We start from the raw sequence: 16,942 nt of genomic DNA on the forward strand, positions 1-16,942 counted from the left end.
AACTTGGAAAATGATCGTTGGCTCCCCCTTGATGATCACCTCGAGTGTATGCTCATTGCCACTTCACCGGACAATTCTTCCACGACCAGTGCATGCAATATAGGCTCTCTAGCATTCCTAGAAACCTGTGTTTTTCCTTGTGCAGGGCAAGAAGCCTTTGACAATTGGTGAATGTCGGCCTCCTCAAGTATTTTGGGCCAAAGAGTTGGACGATGACTCGAAAGAATTTGCTCAAGCACTCTGACGATGTAGTCTCTTCAATCCGCATGTACTCATCGTATTGGTTAGCTGCACCTCCATTTGCAAGTTGCCGAATAACAATTATGCATTTCTGTAGCAGTGTAAAGCCGGATCCGCCAAGTGCGTCTGAACGTTGTTGAAAGTAAGGATCGGACAGCACGGTGTTGACGATGCGCAACAACATGGGGCGGCGCACACGGAAACAGCGCCAGAACATGGAATCGGTGCAGACCGGATTGGGGACAAAATAATCCTCATAGAGACGTGCTCCGGCTTCACGATCCCGATGAATGCAAGGTTTCTTCGTTAGCCTTCTTAGTCTAGGAGGGCTTTCCGGCGGACCAACATCGTTAGAAATTTTATAAAATTGCGACACAAGTTGGGAGAATTGGTGAGCACGTTGCTCGTCGCCGCTTGAGTTGGAGGAAGATTGGGAAGATGATGATGATGACATTTTACGAGAGAGAAGAAGAATGTATGGAGATTGGGAAGAAAAATGATGTGTGAAATAGAAGTAGAAATAAAGGGGTATTTATAGAAGAAAATAAAAGAATAATAGAAAAAATGGGAGAGAGCAATTGCAATAACGGTCAGTTTTTTTTTTATAAAAAAAATAGAAAATTCGGCTGAAACGGTCAAAAAATCAAAATTTTCAATTTTTTTAAAATCGCTCGTGCACTGCACGTGAAAGCATTTTCTCACTAAATGTGCCGGCACTGACCATGCATCTAGGCACGAACTGAGGAGGCATGCTAGCACGGAGGCCAGTGCAGCGTGCTCGCTTGAAGTGGCGCGCCTTCCGCGTTGGAGCTGCTCTTACTAATGTAAATTATGTCATTTACATATATTGAAAATGTCAGTTAAAAAATTCTATTTTTCATCTAGACATTCCTTGCATTCATTAAAATAGATATAGGATACCACCATCATCCCCCTGGCTTAACCATGGGAGAAGGAAGGGAACAAAAAAAAAAAAACAATAGCATAAAAACAAACTTCTCACAGTACAACACAATAGCAGAAAACAAACCTTTGACAGTGAAAACACATTGACAGAAAACCAATGTCTGCAAAGAACAATTCAAGACTTTTATATATACTTATAATAATGCTCAATCTCAGATTTAAAAAAACAAACAAAAAAAAACCATGAAATCATATGAAGTTTCACCATTTACATGCCTCACATCCTCTTTGCATACGCACAACAATTGCATATATTTATATTTTGATTTTGTGTTATATATATAGAAACAAAAATAGAACAAGAACAAGTAATTAAATGAGTGCTAATCTGTTACAAACACAAATCGCATCTTGAGGATTTTTGAAACCTTTTATGCATGTGTTGATGTGGCAGAGTCGACCGCGATGGCAGTAGCATATTAGGTGTTGTTGTTCTTCGATCACAGTAGTAAAAAATGAGGTTGTGGTTCGGAGGCAGGCCCGACGGAGGCTTCTGTTGTTGGTAATCGGTCAAGGGAAGTAGCAGTGGTGGCCCAAACCCCTCATTGTGCGACGGGCTGCGCTGAGGCGAGGCAGAAGGGCGACGATGATGGCTTTTGGTCAGCCACCGTCTGGCCAAAAATACAGACGAAGGGATGCGATTGCCCGCCGAAAAATCGAGAGAGAGAGAAAGAGATAAAGGGAAGAGGAGGGAGACGGCGATGATTATGACATTCGCCATGAGAGGGGTTTCTCAAATTGGGGTGGAGAGGGGGTCTTTGGGGGTTCCTCAAAAATTACGGCTAGGTTTTGGGACTAAAAAATTATTTGTCCTGTCGTACGCCACCGCAAGAGGCAGTTCCTCGCCACCTAAGGCGTCACTATGAGTAGGGGTGAGCATCGGTTCGGTTCGGTGCAAAACCGAACCAAAAACTCAAAACCGAACCAAAAACTCAAAACCGAAAACCGAACCGACGGTGAAAATTGAAACCGAACCGCACTAATAGGGGGCCCGGAACCGAACCGAAACCGAACCGGTAAAACCATCGGTTTCGGTTCGGTAATGTGCAGTTTTTTTTTTTTTTTGCTTTTTTTCGAAATTACCTATTAAAAATGGTAAAAAAATGCCCAAACAAACATCCACCAAAACAGTGGCGATCTCACTATGCAAATCCACAACACCATCCCTCAATGTCATGGGCAAATTCCCATCAATAAATCTTTTCAAGAGCAATCGAGCAGCTGCATCAAGATTCTTAGAAAGTAACAAGTGGAACAATACACAATAGGATCTAAGCGTGAATTTAAAGTTGTGGTCGTTCCCCGCAATGTAAAAGAACTTCAATGCAGTGGAAGAATCAACATTTTTATGAATTTCCCAGAAAAATCAAACTTCTAGAACACCCAAATAGCCTACCACCTTACCTTTTGTTGGAAACGGCTGCTGCTGAGGAGTCGCCGGACGGAGGCGCCGAGGCCAAAGAAGGCGCTGAGGAGTCACCGGACGGACGGGGGGGCTGGGCTGTCACGCCTGGGCAGGGGTCAGGGGACGAGGACGGCAGTCGGCAGCAGGGGACGAGGACGCCTACACACGCTCCGACGATCGCCGGACTTCCGGAGACGGAGGGGCCGGAGGGTAGATCTGGGAGGGAGTGGCGCGCAGAGAGACAGAGTGTAGAATGGGATGGAGCGGCGCGCAAAGAATGGAAGACTTATGGTTTCTTAGTTTAGGTTAAAACTAAAATTAAATATATTATAAAATATAAATATTTAATAAAATATTAATATTAGTCGGTTCGGTTCGGTGCAAAACCGAACCAAAACTTCAGAACCGAAACCGAACCGAATTTTTTTGGTTTTTGAATTTTGGAACCGAACCGAACCGACCACCGATAGAATTGGCACCGAACCGCACCAATACGGTTCGGTTCGGTTCGGTTTTGACTATCGGTTCGGTTTCTGCTCACCCCTAACTATGAGGTCGTCGATCAAGAAAAAGATAAGAGAGAGAGAGAGAAAGAGAGAGAAAAGGCAGTGAAGGGAATTGACAAGAATCGACAAGAGAAGGCAGTTCCAAAGCTAATGAACAGTGATTTTTTAAAATTTTATATAGGGAAAGTTGCATGTAAATATACAAACTTTGCCGAAAATCCATATTTGACGCGAAGTTAGGATTTTACATATATTTTTTTTTACTTTGGGAGAGTTGGGGAGGGAGAGTAGAGGGGTTTGAACCCGGGACCTCACTGTTCACAGACACGATGTCGCACCGCTTGGTGTCCCCTAGCCCCTAGGGGGTTGGATTTTATATTTTAATACACCAATTTAATTAGTTGTCCAATTTTAACATAATTTTCATTTCTGGCGACCGAAAAATCTGACGTGTCGATTACGTGTCAACTACTTATCCAGCGTGGCATTGAAACGACGGCATTTTTTTGGTGTGTAACAATGCAGTGTCGTTTTAGCCAATAACAAAATGACATCGTTTTGTTAATTTAATTAAAATTAAAAAAATCTGATTTTTATATTGATAACCCTTCTCATTCCTTCATGAAACGTTTAAACTCCCTTTAAACTCTTCAAACTTTCTTCTCCAATCACCCCTCTCATGCCTCTACCATCAGTTGCCGTTGGCTGAAATCGTGCAAGAAGAGTGTTGGAAAGGCGCGCGAAGTGGCGACGCATTGCGGGATGATGGCAGATAACAGGTATCGAAAATGCAAAGGGGAAAGCCTCGAAAATTTCATGGGGAAATTAAAAATTGAACGGAAAATAAAAAATTCAAAGGGATTTTTAGGAGTTCTTAATGATTCTTACCTCTCCACTCTGACAACAATGGAATTTTCGACTGAAATTTTTCTAAGTTATAGAGGTCTCCACCTTCGCCGGTCTTTTGCGCCGACAAATAATCCCATCGTCTTGTGAACTACATGAAAACGACAAAGAAGGTGACATGAAGATTGCTTCCCAGTTCTTCAATTCAAAGCCTCAAACTACCGTGCTTGAAGAGGGTGACATGAAGATCGCTTCCTAGTTCTAAGGTTCCCGTTTTGAAAATGGAGGAGAAATTAGAATTAGGGTTCAATTGAATCAGATTACATAATAAAGAGTGTAAAATGACACCGTTTTATTTCAAAGAAAACGGCATCGTTTTGTTTTTACACCGGCAAACGGAATGGCGTGTGCCGGCGAGCCATGTAGGAGCCACGTTATTTTTTAATTTGGGGAAAATGAAGATTGTGTTAAAATTGGACAACTAATTAAATTGATGTATTAAAATGTAAAATCCTAACTTCGCGTCAAATATGAATTTTCGACAAATTTTGTGTATTTACATGCAATTTACTCTTTTATATACATACCGGGTCGATGGACCAGGACACGTTCGAGCATGGAGGATGCGAGCCTACCATTCGCTCAGTGCTTGTGTGGAGAACAGGAGTTTTTGTGAAATTATAAACCCACGTGAAATAATTTTAGTGCTCTCACGAAATCAATCACAGGTCCCCTTCGGACAAATTCTTTATTTATGCACATTGACTGTTGAGATCCATCTCAAAAAACTTTAGCACAATTTACCTCAAGCTTGCACTCTTCTTCTGCAAATTAGCCTAGAAAAGTTCGATTGCTGTTATAGTAGCACTACATAATAATTAAAATGTAAAAGAAAGTAAATTTGGCATCGCGGTGTTGTAAAGGACTATATCCAGCAGCAGCCAGCAGGCAAGAAAAACTATTGTTTCCCATAAACAAAGGCAAGTGATTTAGCATCACTTCAGTTTTGACGTCCCCTCAGACTTCCATCTCACATGAGAAACTTGTGTTAGTGTGAGTATTCCATTCCTAGGCGAGAAGCCCGTGGCCTCACAGGTGTTTTCGAAGGACTAATCCTGCAAAATGTTGCCAAACATGCTAAAGGAAAGAGTTGCTGATCACTTCCCAAAAACTAGTTAGAACTAAGATGCCGTATACCTGATCCGTTGGGAACCCAGAATCTCACCACAACAATCAAGGGCCAGTAAAGCGCTCTCAGCCTGTGAAAAATCATAATCAACTTTCTATTTTCAAAACTCGTTTCTCCAAGAGTGAATGCAGGAATCAAACTTGTATTCATTTGGCTTCTTACATCCTACTTAGTACATAGTACTATGATAGTTCTTCAATCTTTCTAACCATAAAATGAGCATAGAAAAAGGAAAAAGAAATAAAAAGGAAGAAGAGATGTAGAATAAGCAAATCTCTACCAGAGTTACGATTGTCAACCCTAATAATCGTTACAACAAGTGGTAATCAGCATCATCAGTTAATTTCTTGAAAGAAAGAATAGAGAAAAGTAGAATATGCAATGAGCTGTTCATGACAACAGCAATTTCACTATTTAATACAATTATATTCTCGAATGTATTTATCTTTACCCTAGGTGGTAAGCAGACTTCATGTTTACTTTCATTTTTCTGCAACTTTCTAGTTTGTTAAATGAATCTGATTGATCTTCTTTCAAACAATGAACCGAAGGCAAAAAAAATTCAGTACTCTATTAAAATAATAATTAAGTCATATATTTTACCTGATTTATTATTATTATTATTATTATTATTATTATTATTATTATTATTATTATATATTTATGAAAAGAATTCCCAAAAGACAAGGCCATATATACCAAACATGTCTCATCAATAAGATATGAAATATACCAAAAGACGATTTGAATCATGTCTACTGTGAAGATATAGAGAGCAAAACCCAAAAGAAATGGAAAATTAGTATGGTAATTGACGTTAACGAAATGTTTTTCTGAGGGAAGAAGAACGGATATGTGAAACACTGATATTGATAGAAGCAAGATGACAAGAACAATACAATAGCAAGGCAGTAAAAGCAATATACCATTTCAAATTCAACAAAAGCAATTTGCGTCAAGTGCAACTGGTCGCCTAAGAGCCTTATGCGAGAGACCTACAATTAAGTGACTTATCTGATAAATAAACCACATCAAATAAAAAAATATGCAAAAACAAAAACACAGCTCCTTCTGGAACTTCTATGCATACCTCACCACATCTTGCTTCAAAGAAATTCTTGACATCAACTTGAGAAACCTTCTCAGGAAACACATATCACATGAATTAGTTAAACATGATTTCACTTTTTGACATCCATCACCGTAACATCATCATAACCCCACATAACTTCAAGGATATTAGAGAACAAAAAATAAGGAACCTATACCTTCTTATCAATGTTAGTGCAGTAGACTGTCCGAGCACACATCTCGCGTTCATCCTCTGACTGTTAAATTGTGTGTGAGGGTTTAGTTATCAATGTTAATTCACTACGTAACTCGAGAAAGATGGTAGTGAGTCACTAGTTAGAGGGTGTTTGGCTAAGCTTATTTTAGAGAGCTTATAAGCTCCAACAGCGTAGAAGATGTTTGAAGAGCTTATAAGCTAGAGAAAGAATTGTCAGACGAGAGAAAATTGAAGAGATATGAAATTGCAATGGTATATGATTATAATAACAAATAATAGTAAAATTATTCTTAATAAAAACAATGTTGCTTATAAGATTTTGAAAAAATAAGTTGGGGTTGAGAAATTTATTTTTTGAGGAGCTTATTATCTCTTGGAGCATATTTTTACAATTTGTAAGCTGCTTAGAAACTTGTTTTGCCCAACACTTCTCATGTGCTTATACGCTCCTAAACAACTTATAAATTGTTCTAAGGAGCGTATAAGCTCAGCCAAACACACTCTTAGTCAAGAGTTAACACCATCAGAAATGCCACAATTTTTTCTTACCTGGGGAAGAAATGTTGGGTTCACAGGAAGAATGGCTGTTTTAGAAGGCAAAACCTTTACAGTAGAGAAGCCCAACACTGTACCATTGAGAACCAGAGCAGCTCTAGCAGAATCTGTTGGAATTAATCTCATGAGTGATAAATATCTACAAGATCAAACACGCATGTGAAGTCACTCCATGGAAGAGCCATAAGAAAAGAATAAAGCTTACACTCATCGGAAAATTCTACAAAAGCAAAGCGAAGATTGGAGTGTGGATCACCACAAACTCGACAATCGGCCACCTATAAAGTAGATAGAGGAGATATTAGAATATGCCATGTCGATTTTGGCTATTCACCTGAAATAAGATATAGATATATCCTCCTAAGAGAAGGAGGTGCTGCGGCTGTTGCTCATCATGGCAGATGAAGATCTATATAATGACATCAGCTTTGATGGAATATTTTCTCACAAACAAGGCACGTTTTACTATCGAGTCATTTTTAAGGTGGTCATTTTGTTATTTTTTCTATTATAAATATGGATTGAAGCAGGGACTTAGCCAAGTTTCAAAGTAAAAGTTCCAAACCGTAAATGAGGTGATATCTAATGCTTAAATCCATAGAAAAAAAAATAAAAAAAAAATGTTTGAGAAATAGTGAGCAGAAGATCAAAACATAGTAACACAAAGATTCTTAATGACTATTGTGATTGAAAGCATAAGACTGGAGTTGAATATGGTTAACGAGCAGTGGCTTAATACAGGAAAAGGAAAGGATAAGCACTTAAGCAGAAGAAATATTAGGTATACGGATACCTAAAGAATCCACAAGATACAAAATCAACACACAACAGACATACTAAGATTTAATTCCTTTATCACACCTGACTCCTATGTTCTGCTGCATTTCATAGGTAGATCAAAGTCACCACAAACATCAGACGTTGTGCTCTAATAAAAAAATTGAGTTAAAAATGGCCTCATTACATTAGGTTCACTGTATGCATCAGTGAGCCAAGTAATAAGGCTTTGATAAGTCATGTCAGCTGCTCATCTATGGTATTCAAAGTTCCAATAGGAAGCACCATCACAGACGACCAAATCAATACTTCTACAAAAGGTAATCCTAAAAAGGCTGATCAGGTGCATTAAAGAAAATACAGGTAGAGAAACATACCTGTCCAAAGTTGCTGAATAATGCAGCCAGCTGCTCCTCGGAGATCTGAAAGTACGAAAACAATAGAACATGAATTTTGACATGATTTAATATGATAAAGTTGGTAGATCTTCACTTACATTGTGATCAACTTCTGAGACATACACAGTTCGTCTAATACTTTCTTCTCTTTGAGCTTTAAAAGCTCTGCCGCTCATTCTCTTCTTACCCTGGTCGTAGTTATTTCTTCTCTGAAACCACAAAGTAGAATGAAACACCACTAGGAAACATGAGCCTAATACAGTGGTATTCAGACTCTTGAACAAAGGCATGTACCAATTAGAAATTTGGTAACAACTGATTTATGGACCGGAGTATTACATAAGACATCTAAAGATCAGGTAATTATATGATTTCTAATTCTACATAAATCATTACTGAGAAACATATCCAATGGGAAGCAGGTTCAAAATTAACGGTGAATCCATAAGCACTAAAACGTCCATCGTCAATGGGCCAGCAAACAACTGGCTGTGACTACTGACATATAAGTGAACCTTGGTAGTTGTAACAACACTGGAAAGATGGTTCAAATTAACTACATCTCCAGAGTCCACACCAATTGCCAGATTCACTTCAACAACCACAAAGTGTGTTTCTCGACAGATGACAAAATTACTGAAAAAATGTCGACTCCAGATAAAACAAAAGTAGTTTTTTTTTTATCTAAAAAGGGGAGGAAAAAAAATCCCATCCACCAAGTCATGTCAAAGTAATCATCAACATACGAGATCATCATAACTCCAAATGCAAATAAGATATCAGAACCTAAAACTTCTACAAGAACGAGACACGGCCACCAAATCAATCGCTAATGGCAAAGAATCCCATCACAAGTTCAATCACTCTCATTACACAACCCCAAAATGGGATTTTTCCTTTTTTGTCAGATATAAATAGGAAACAATATAACTGAATTCCAGCTACTAGAAAGTTTCCACTAAAAATCAATATGAACATGACTAAAATTAATATCACAGTGCACAACAAACTCCAGATATTACAAATTAAGAAGCCATCAAAATCAATAGGAGAATCAAATATATACCCGTGTGTGATTTGAGAAACCACCATTTCCGAAATTCACAGGCGAAATGTAAGCAACATTGTGGTTCTGGTGATACGAGGAAGGAAAGAACTCCTTGGCCAAGGGATTCAGCTCCAGTTTCTTCAACATATCAACAATTTCCTTCATTCGCAATTCCGATTTCGAATCCACATCCGAATTCAAACCAGAATCGTTAACATCATCAGAGTTCTCAGACTTAGAATTACCAAAATTTTCTACGTTAATTTTAGGTGACGAAGGCTCGACTGCAGCAGCAGGTGACTCCATTTTCAAAACTGCTGCTTCACCAAACACCTCTGCCCCAGCAGCCATTGGCTCAAACCACTCCAAAAAACGATTAAGGCTTAAAAATTAACAAGAAGAAAGGAAAAGATTGAAGAAAGCGCAAAGCAGAAAAGAATTGAGACTCAAAGGTATTAAATGGCACTGCTTTTTCACGTCTCTCTTTCTTCAAGCATAAAACCCAATCTATATATCTCTAATAAATATAGTGACAATCAAGAAAGGGCCCCTTTTCTATCTTTTCGGATTTGGCTAATCTTTGTGTAAAATCTAGAGAGATTCTCTCAACGTAAGTGCCTGCATACGATTCAATGGAACGATCTCAGCAACAAACCCAAATGGTAGGAATTTGATGAGAGAGAGAGACAGGTCCAATATTTTTGAAGGGTTTTCTCTCTAACAAAATTCTTGATCACAAGTGGCACTGGTGGTTTATGGAATGAACCAACAGGTGGCCCTTTTGCTTTGGCTTTTCTACACCTTTTTTTTGTGTTATTCTTGTTCGTTAGAGAGAGAAGCGGTGCATGCTAACAGACCCTCTGTAGAGAGAGAGAGAGAGCGGTGCAACGCAAGGCAATAGTTTTTGCAAGTTTGCAGCTTGCTACAGGATGCTCTTCGTTCTCATTACAAATGTCTAAATTTTTATAATAGGATGTTCTATTATAAATATATTTTTTTGACAAATGATTATAAAATTTACGTTCATTAAATAATGGATTCACCAACCTTTCTCTTTCTATGCCTACTTTCAAAATAATACTTAAATAATTTCTATCAATTCACTTTATCTATTAATTACATATTCATTAATCTTCATTTTCAAAATTAACTAGTACGCACGCCCGTGCGATGCACGGGGGCACAATATATTTATTTATTTTTAAAATTCTAAATTATGTAAGAATATCAAAGTGTCATTATTTATTAGTTAGATTAACCGATAATAAAAAAATTATACTCCTTCCGTCTACGATATCGTTTCCACTTTTATTGTTAGTATGTCCACAATATTATTTTCATTTCCAATTATAGCATTCACATCAATAATCGGACGCAAACTCCATTAACAATAATACTCACTACTATTCACCACTTTTTAAAAACTTGTACCGTTCACAAAGTGGAGACAATATCGTAGACGAAGGTAGTGCTAATTTAAATAGAAATATTGGAAAAAGAATAAAATTAATATGGAAAAAGATAGCAAATATAACAAAATTCGTATGTTGAAATTAGAAGGGATAGATTTTTAAAAAAAAGAAATGAATGAAAAGAGAGAAAATAAAATACTTTAAAATTTAAATTTATCATAACTTATTTATTTTAGGGTTAATAGCCGGAAAATACACGAACTTTCACGAAATTTGCAAATTGCACATGAGCTTCAAAAATAGCCTCAGAATACATCATCTTTTAATTTTGTTGTAAATTGCACACCGCAACAACTCCGGCTATAATTAAAGTTGACCGGCAATGACGTGGACTATATGCGTGGCATTTTTATTGATCTGGCATTATACGTGTCATTTTTATTGAAAAAGAAATTAAAAAAATGAAAGAACGATGAACCACCGCCTTCGTCGATGCGGTCTGAGTCCGGCCACCACCGTTTTCCCTGTCCACCACCACCGGTTTCCGTCACCTCCACCACCACCACATTCAAAAAAATATCCACCACCATCGTTTTCCCAAAGAGAATCATAGTTTGCAGATTTGCGAAGAATCTCCACCGACCACACAACACAAAGCACTATCCGCTGGCTCCCCTTTCTTCTCTGGCGGTGGCGACCGTCGTCGACCCCCTCACCACTGACACTTCTCATCCTCCTCTGTCTCCCCTCTCACTCATCTTTTCTCTCGCGACCCACACACACACACACTCCCTTTCACAAAATCGAGCCCTAGCTGCCGCCTCCCCATTTTCCCAAACACGCACAAATTCTCAGCTTCCCAAACACGCCACTGCGCCAGCTCGATTGCATTCAAATCGATTACATGAACCATCTTCTCCCCTTCCATGGCCTCCACTATCGCTTGATTGTTGATTACAGAAGTCACTTTTTAGAAACGGTAGGAGCTCGAAGAAAATCCTCTTCGCCGCGATCTCCTCTGCAACAGTCGGAACCCTAGTCGAATTGAAGGCCTTGTATACGCGGGGCCAGGATCGAAGGATCCGATCGGCTAGGGCTTCGAAGAAGTAGGAAGCGATGCGCTGCATCGTGTCATCGCCGTGGGGCTGGATTCAGGCGGTGGTGGTGGATTGCAGATTTGGGATTTTTTTTAATTATAATAACTCAAAACGACGTCGTTTTGAGTGTTAAAACGTAAGTAAAAATGACGCCGTATTCCCATCGTCTCCGATCATCCACGTAGGAAAATTCCGGGAGCCACGTCAGCAGGGATTAATGTGTTGGTCAGCGCATGTGCAATTTGCAAGTAAATTAAAAGGTCATGTATTCTGTGGCTATTTTTTAAGGTCATGTGCAATTTGCAAATTCGGTGAAAGTTCGTGTATTTTCTGGCTATTAACCCTTTATTTTTGTCACGACCGGTCCTAATTAAGGATAATTAAGCCGGGGAAACCGTGACTAATGGAGGGAGATTAGAAGCGGGGTAGAAAGGGGAATAATCAAACAAGAAAGGATCGCAGTATCATTGTTAACAACAGGGATATTTATAATATAACGGAGTTTTAGTCGTATAGACTCAAATAACTAGTAAGTTCGGATAACTCCGACTTATCCAAAATAACATAAAACTTCTGAGTACGCAGCGGAATAAGGTTCTGATTACATGTATGAAGACATGTAACCCTAGAGTTCATTAATACATAATAAGACAAAAGAGTCCCACTCGTCACTTCATCACCATCGGCAGCTGCTCAACCTGCACATTTAGAAATATATGCAGGGCTGAGTACAAAAGTACTCAGTGGGCACATATGCCTACTATGAAATATAACATGCTTCGTAAAGTTGTAAATTGTCATGCCATCATAAACAGTACAGCAAGGGAGTTTTTCGCTAAAAAGGCCCAAGCTTACTAAATTCATTTGTGATTCTTAAAGTTCGTCTGCAGACTAAGTTCTCTTGTAATCTATCATATCTGGAACTATGTGCCGGAGAGGTGGCCACCTCTCACGGTCACTTGACCGGCCAACCCGCTAGATGACTCACGGCCACTGGTGTACACTAGCCCTGGCAGGATAGCTATCAACTGCTCAGGACCCGAATTCGATTGCATAATAAAAGTCACATCAGATAGATATCATACTGAAATTTAAATATTTTATGGCAAGACAATATTTGAAATAACTTCAATTAATTTAGTCATGAAATAACTTGCTTGAACGTAACATTTAAACTCATTTGATATATATGAAAGTAATGCCCACCTGATAGCAAAGCTTTGCTACAGATTAGTGACTCCTTGACGAGCTCTTATTCTTGCGCTCGACCTTTAATCCGAGAAAATAACGTAAGACTTTAAATCGAGGGAAAATTCTCAATTAAATGAGAATGCGTAATTAAACTATGCATGAATCTCGTATGCATGAACTATTATTCTGAGATAATAATCAGGGAATTTCTATTGTTAATCCAGGCTATCGGATTTAAACAAAAGCTAAGTCTCGTCTCATGAAGCCGGATAATTAACAAAAATTAATCCGTTCTCTTCGGGGTGTTCTAATCCGTCAATTAAATAAACCCCGCTCCTCGTAGTCAATAGAAAATAAATACTTCAACTTATTCGCTTTATAATCTCATAATTAATCGGGCTTAATAAATAAGAACAAGTAATGTTATAAAATTAAAAAAAAATAAAATAAAATAAAAAGGCTCAACATAAGGCACATAAGAATCACAATCAAACATCATCAAAACATGCTCTGCTTTTACACTGACTCAACTTCAAAATTTAATCTGTTCTGACTCCGACATCTCCTGGACTCGAGACTCATACCGAAAGAAAGATCTTCGAGTCTAGTTTCATATAAAAAAAATAGAGTCGAAAACTCCAAGTGGTTTGAGAGATATGACGTTTTTACCACGATCTACCATGTTCGGCAGTTTTGAACAATCGAAAACTTGTATTTTTGAAAAATAGTAAACGTTGTCAAACTGGGCTCAACTTTGGTGGATATCTAAATAACACAATAAGGTTAATACCATAAAAATTTGGAAAGCTAGATCACCCAGGAAGCTACTGAAATAAATGACTCTTTTCTCTGTTCTCTGAAATTCTCAGTAGTAATGTGCAGTTTAGGTTTTACATTTTAAAGAAGTATCATACGAAGTTGGAATGGCTTGAAATTTTACCAGGGTACTCAAGACTCATGTAGGGACTTGCTATAAAATTTTCAAAGCTGTTAGACATCGACAAACCGTCGATCACAGTAGGTCAGTAGGCCTACGAAATTCATATTTATAAGTCCTTAAAAATAATTTATATAAATCAAGAATAATAGTTTAATCCCAAAAATATTCATTAAAAGTCCATCCTAATTTAAATAAAGAACGGACCTCATTTAAAATAAATAGTCCCAAACTTGTTACGCACATATACTAAATCTTTCACGAAACATCCTTTAAAATAAACTTTGATACATAGAAAATAATTCAACAACTTGAGCTCTTAAGGGGTTGTTTTACAACAGACACCAAATCTACCTCGGATCTCCAAATGAGGCTCCAAAAGACATTCTGGAAACTAGACATTTCAAGGATCATTCTCCAATTTGAATCGAATGAAAAACAATTCAAACGAGCAAGATATGCCCTCTCAAAGATGGGTATTTAACAAGCAAAAATCTGTAAATTTCATATTTCCAGATTACAACCAAGTCAGTGGGCTTTCTTTAAAAATTCATATCTCCCTTTACAAAACTCCACTGGGAACCCCAAAGGTCAATCTGGAAACTAGGGAGAGATCATAACACTCTCCAGTTGGATTTACTCTAAGAACCTTCATGGTTTAGAAGATATGACTATCTAAAGTTCAGTGCACAAAAAGAGTTCAAGTTTGGCAGATTCAGAACATAAATCGGAAAAACCACTTTAAGCTTCACCAAAAATTCTAAAACTGAACAAGTAAGTTCCCAACATGTCAGTGAATATTCAGTAGAAAGATAGGCTTGAGAATCAAATATTTAAGTCGGCCTTTTCCACCTCAAAGTCGTAGGTTTGTAAAATCTACTGGATGGTACATGGAATAAGAACTAGATTTCAAGAATTTATACCGGTTGTTTCCCTTACTCAAAAATGGTGAGGCCGATCTCAAAAGAAAGATACGGGAGTCTAGAGTGACATATGCAAGTTTCAAAGGTTTTCTCCGAGTGAAACTTTACTTATGATCTCCCAAAGATTGTTTACCAAAAATGTATTCCAGATGGGCAGTGATGTTTACAAATTCATAAATAAATCATGCGAGCTCTAAATATTCTGAAATTTTACCAAAATATAGAAAATGTATGAAAGATGATACACAATTAATTTGGGAATTTTTGGGAACCGTTTGGATGGCTGGAATCGCCTTGCAAAACACTGCCGGAGCAGTGTGCTTATGGCAGATTCGCTGCCTTACCTCATGCACGGTTTTTCACCCAATAAACTCTAGCTTCGAGTGTTGGGGTACTACTGGACTGGAGCAGCTTGAAATCTTGGCAAAGTAGTTAAGCCAAGTCTTCCTTCTCTTTGTGATTGCTGGTGCGAAATGGAAGGAATGGGTGAAGTGTTGGAGTTGATGGGGAGCAAAGGTAGTGGAGATGGTGGGGAGCATAGGGTAGTGGAGTTGATGGAGTGGGGAACAAAATTAATGGAAAGAAAAAGAGAAGAAAAAGAAAGGAAAAAAAAATGTAGAGGAGAATTATTGATGTATTTTCTCTGTCTCGGTGATTCTGTAACTGTAAGATGGATCGTGTGCTCGTATATGCTTGATACTGTTTATTTAAATAAATCTCGTATTTCGACATGTGATTTCTCACTAAAACCGATAAATTATAAAATGAATCTAAATTAAATCCGTAGATTTAATTCGTTCGTTGTTCTGATATCTAAATTAAATCCGCAGATTTAATTAACTTCCTGAGTCGGAAATAATTCACGATCTGAGTAAAAATAAAATCAAATTTCATCTCGCTTAAATAAATAACGTGACTTTGCTAAGTCAGTTATAACTCTGAAATAATATCATTAACTGCTTTAACAATATAAATTCAGGATCATAAGCTGAATTCATATTAGGATAAAAACCGTTTTCATTCACTGATGAACAAAAATAAACACTCATTACTGGATTTAAAATATATAAAAGAGCGGGTCACTACATACTACCCCTCTTAACAAAAATTTCGTCCCGAAATTTGCATATTTCTTCTAAAACAGTTCGGGGTATTTCTCCTTCATTTTGTCTTCAAGCTCCCACATGGCTTCCTCTTGTCCGTGGTGTCTCCATAAGACTTTCACTGATGTGATTGCCTTATTCCTGAGTTGTTGTACTTTTCGATCTAGAATGACCTCTGGTCTCTCTTCATAGCTCAAGTCTGGGCAAATGATGATCTCTTCTTGGTGGATTATGTGCTTTGGATCGAAAACGTATTTTCTGAGTTGTGATACGTGGAAAACATTGTGAACGTTTCCAAAGCTTGGCGGTAACGCCAACCTATAGGCTACTGGGCCTATTCTCTCCAAAATCTCATAAGGTCCTACGAATCGGGGCCTAAGTTTTCCCTTGACACCAACCTAGTTATCCCCTTGGTAGGAGATACCTTTAGGAAGACCTTGTCTCCTATTTCAAAACATAACTCAGTTCGACGTGCATCAGCGTAAGATTTCTGTCTATCTTGTGCCTCTTTTATTCGCCCTCTGATCTGGCGGACTATCTCAACCATCTCATTGACCATGTCTGGTCCTAAAACTTTTCTCTCACCCACTTCATCCCAATAAAGCGGTGATCTACATTTTCTTCCATATAATGCCTCATATGGTGCCATATCGATAGTTGCCTGGTAACTGTTATTATAGGCAAATTCAATCAACGGCAGCACTGCTTCCCAACTTCCACCTCTGTCTAACACCACTGTTCTCAACATATCTTCAAGGGTCTGAATTGTCCTTTCAGACTGCCCATCTGTCTGCGGGTGGAAGGCGGTGCTGAAATTTAGCCTCGTGCCTAACTCCTTCTGTAAGCTCATCCAAAATCTAGATGTGAACTTCGAGTCTCGATTTGATGTGATTGACACGGGTACACCGTGTAAGCGTACAATCTCTCGAACATACAACTGAGCTAGCTTGTCTGACCCGTGTGTGATCGGTATTGGTATAAAATGAGCACATTTTGTGAGTCGATCCACTATTACCCAAATGGCAGTGTTTCCTCTCTTTGTTTTGGGCAAACTGGTCACA

General features: G+C 38.3%; 2 protein-coding genes and 1 long non-coding RNA gene across 3 annotated transcripts; all 3 read right to left on the bottom strand.

Annotated features, from left to right (window-relative positions):
* Positions 1 to 52: 52 nt before the first annotated feature.
* Positions 53 to 694, bottom strand: LOC131025795 (uncharacterized). The gene has a single exon (XM_057955583.1). It carries the CDS (start codon positions 692 to 694, stop codon positions 53 to 55), a length of 642 nt encoding a protein of 213 aa, XP_057811566.1.
* A 3,987-nt stretch (positions 695 to 4,681) lies between these two features.
* Positions 4,682 to 10,166, bottom strand: LOC131026445 (polyadenylate-binding protein-interacting protein 9-like). Its single transcript, XM_057956314.1, has 10 exons — positions 9,237 to 10,166; positions 8,269 to 8,379; positions 8,150 to 8,194; positions 7,201 to 7,273; positions 6,990 to 7,102; positions 6,421 to 6,480; positions 6,243 to 6,290; positions 6,079 to 6,147; positions 5,161 to 5,222; positions 4,682 to 5,078 (listed from the first exon to the last, which is right to left on the bottom strand). Exons 1-10 carry the CDS (start codon positions 9,567 to 9,569, stop codon positions 5,012 to 5,014), a joined length of 981 nt encoding a protein of 326 aa, XP_057812297.1. The 5' UTR covers positions 9,570 to 10,166; the 3' UTR covers positions 4,682 to 5,011.
* Positions 10,167 to 12,190: 2,024 nt separating this feature from the next.
* Positions 12,191 to 15,882, bottom strand: LOC131026446 (uncharacterized). Its single transcript, XR_009102304.1, has 2 exons — positions 15,123 to 15,882; positions 12,191 to 12,996 (listed from the first exon to the last, which is right to left on the bottom strand). It is a non-coding gene; the product is annotated as an uncharacterized LOC131026446 (long non-coding RNA).
* Between the last annotated feature and the right edge of the window lie 1,060 nt (positions 15,883 to 16,942).

Source organism: Salvia miltiorrhiza, chromosome 5 (assembly GCF_028751815.1).
Source record: "Salvia miltiorrhiza cultivar Shanhuang (shh) chromosome 5, IMPLAD_Smil_shh, whole genome shotgun sequence".
In the NCBI taxonomy this organism is placed as follows: Eukaryota; Viridiplantae; Streptophyta; class Magnoliopsida; order Lamiales; family Lamiaceae; genus Salvia; species Salvia miltiorrhiza.

Excerpts from the sequence above, each read along its gene's own strand:
- LOC131025795 (XM_057955583.1), bottom strand. The coding sequence starts at position 694 with ATGTCATCATCATCATCTTCCCAATCTTCCTCCAACTCAAGCGGCGAC.
- LOC131026445 (XM_057956314.1), bottom strand. The coding sequence starts at position 9,569 with ATGGCTGCTGGGGCAGAGGTGTTTGGTGAAGCAGCAGTTTTGAAAATG. Across the intron at positions 6,148-6,242 it reads TTGAAGCAAGATGTGGTGAG|GTCTCTCGCATAAGGCTCTT; the intron begins GTATGCATAGAA and ends ACTTAATTGTAG. Across the intron at positions 5,079-5,160 it reads CTGGGTTCCCAACGGATCAG|GATTAGTCCTTCGAAAACAC; the intron begins GTATACGGCATC and ends AACATTTTGCAG.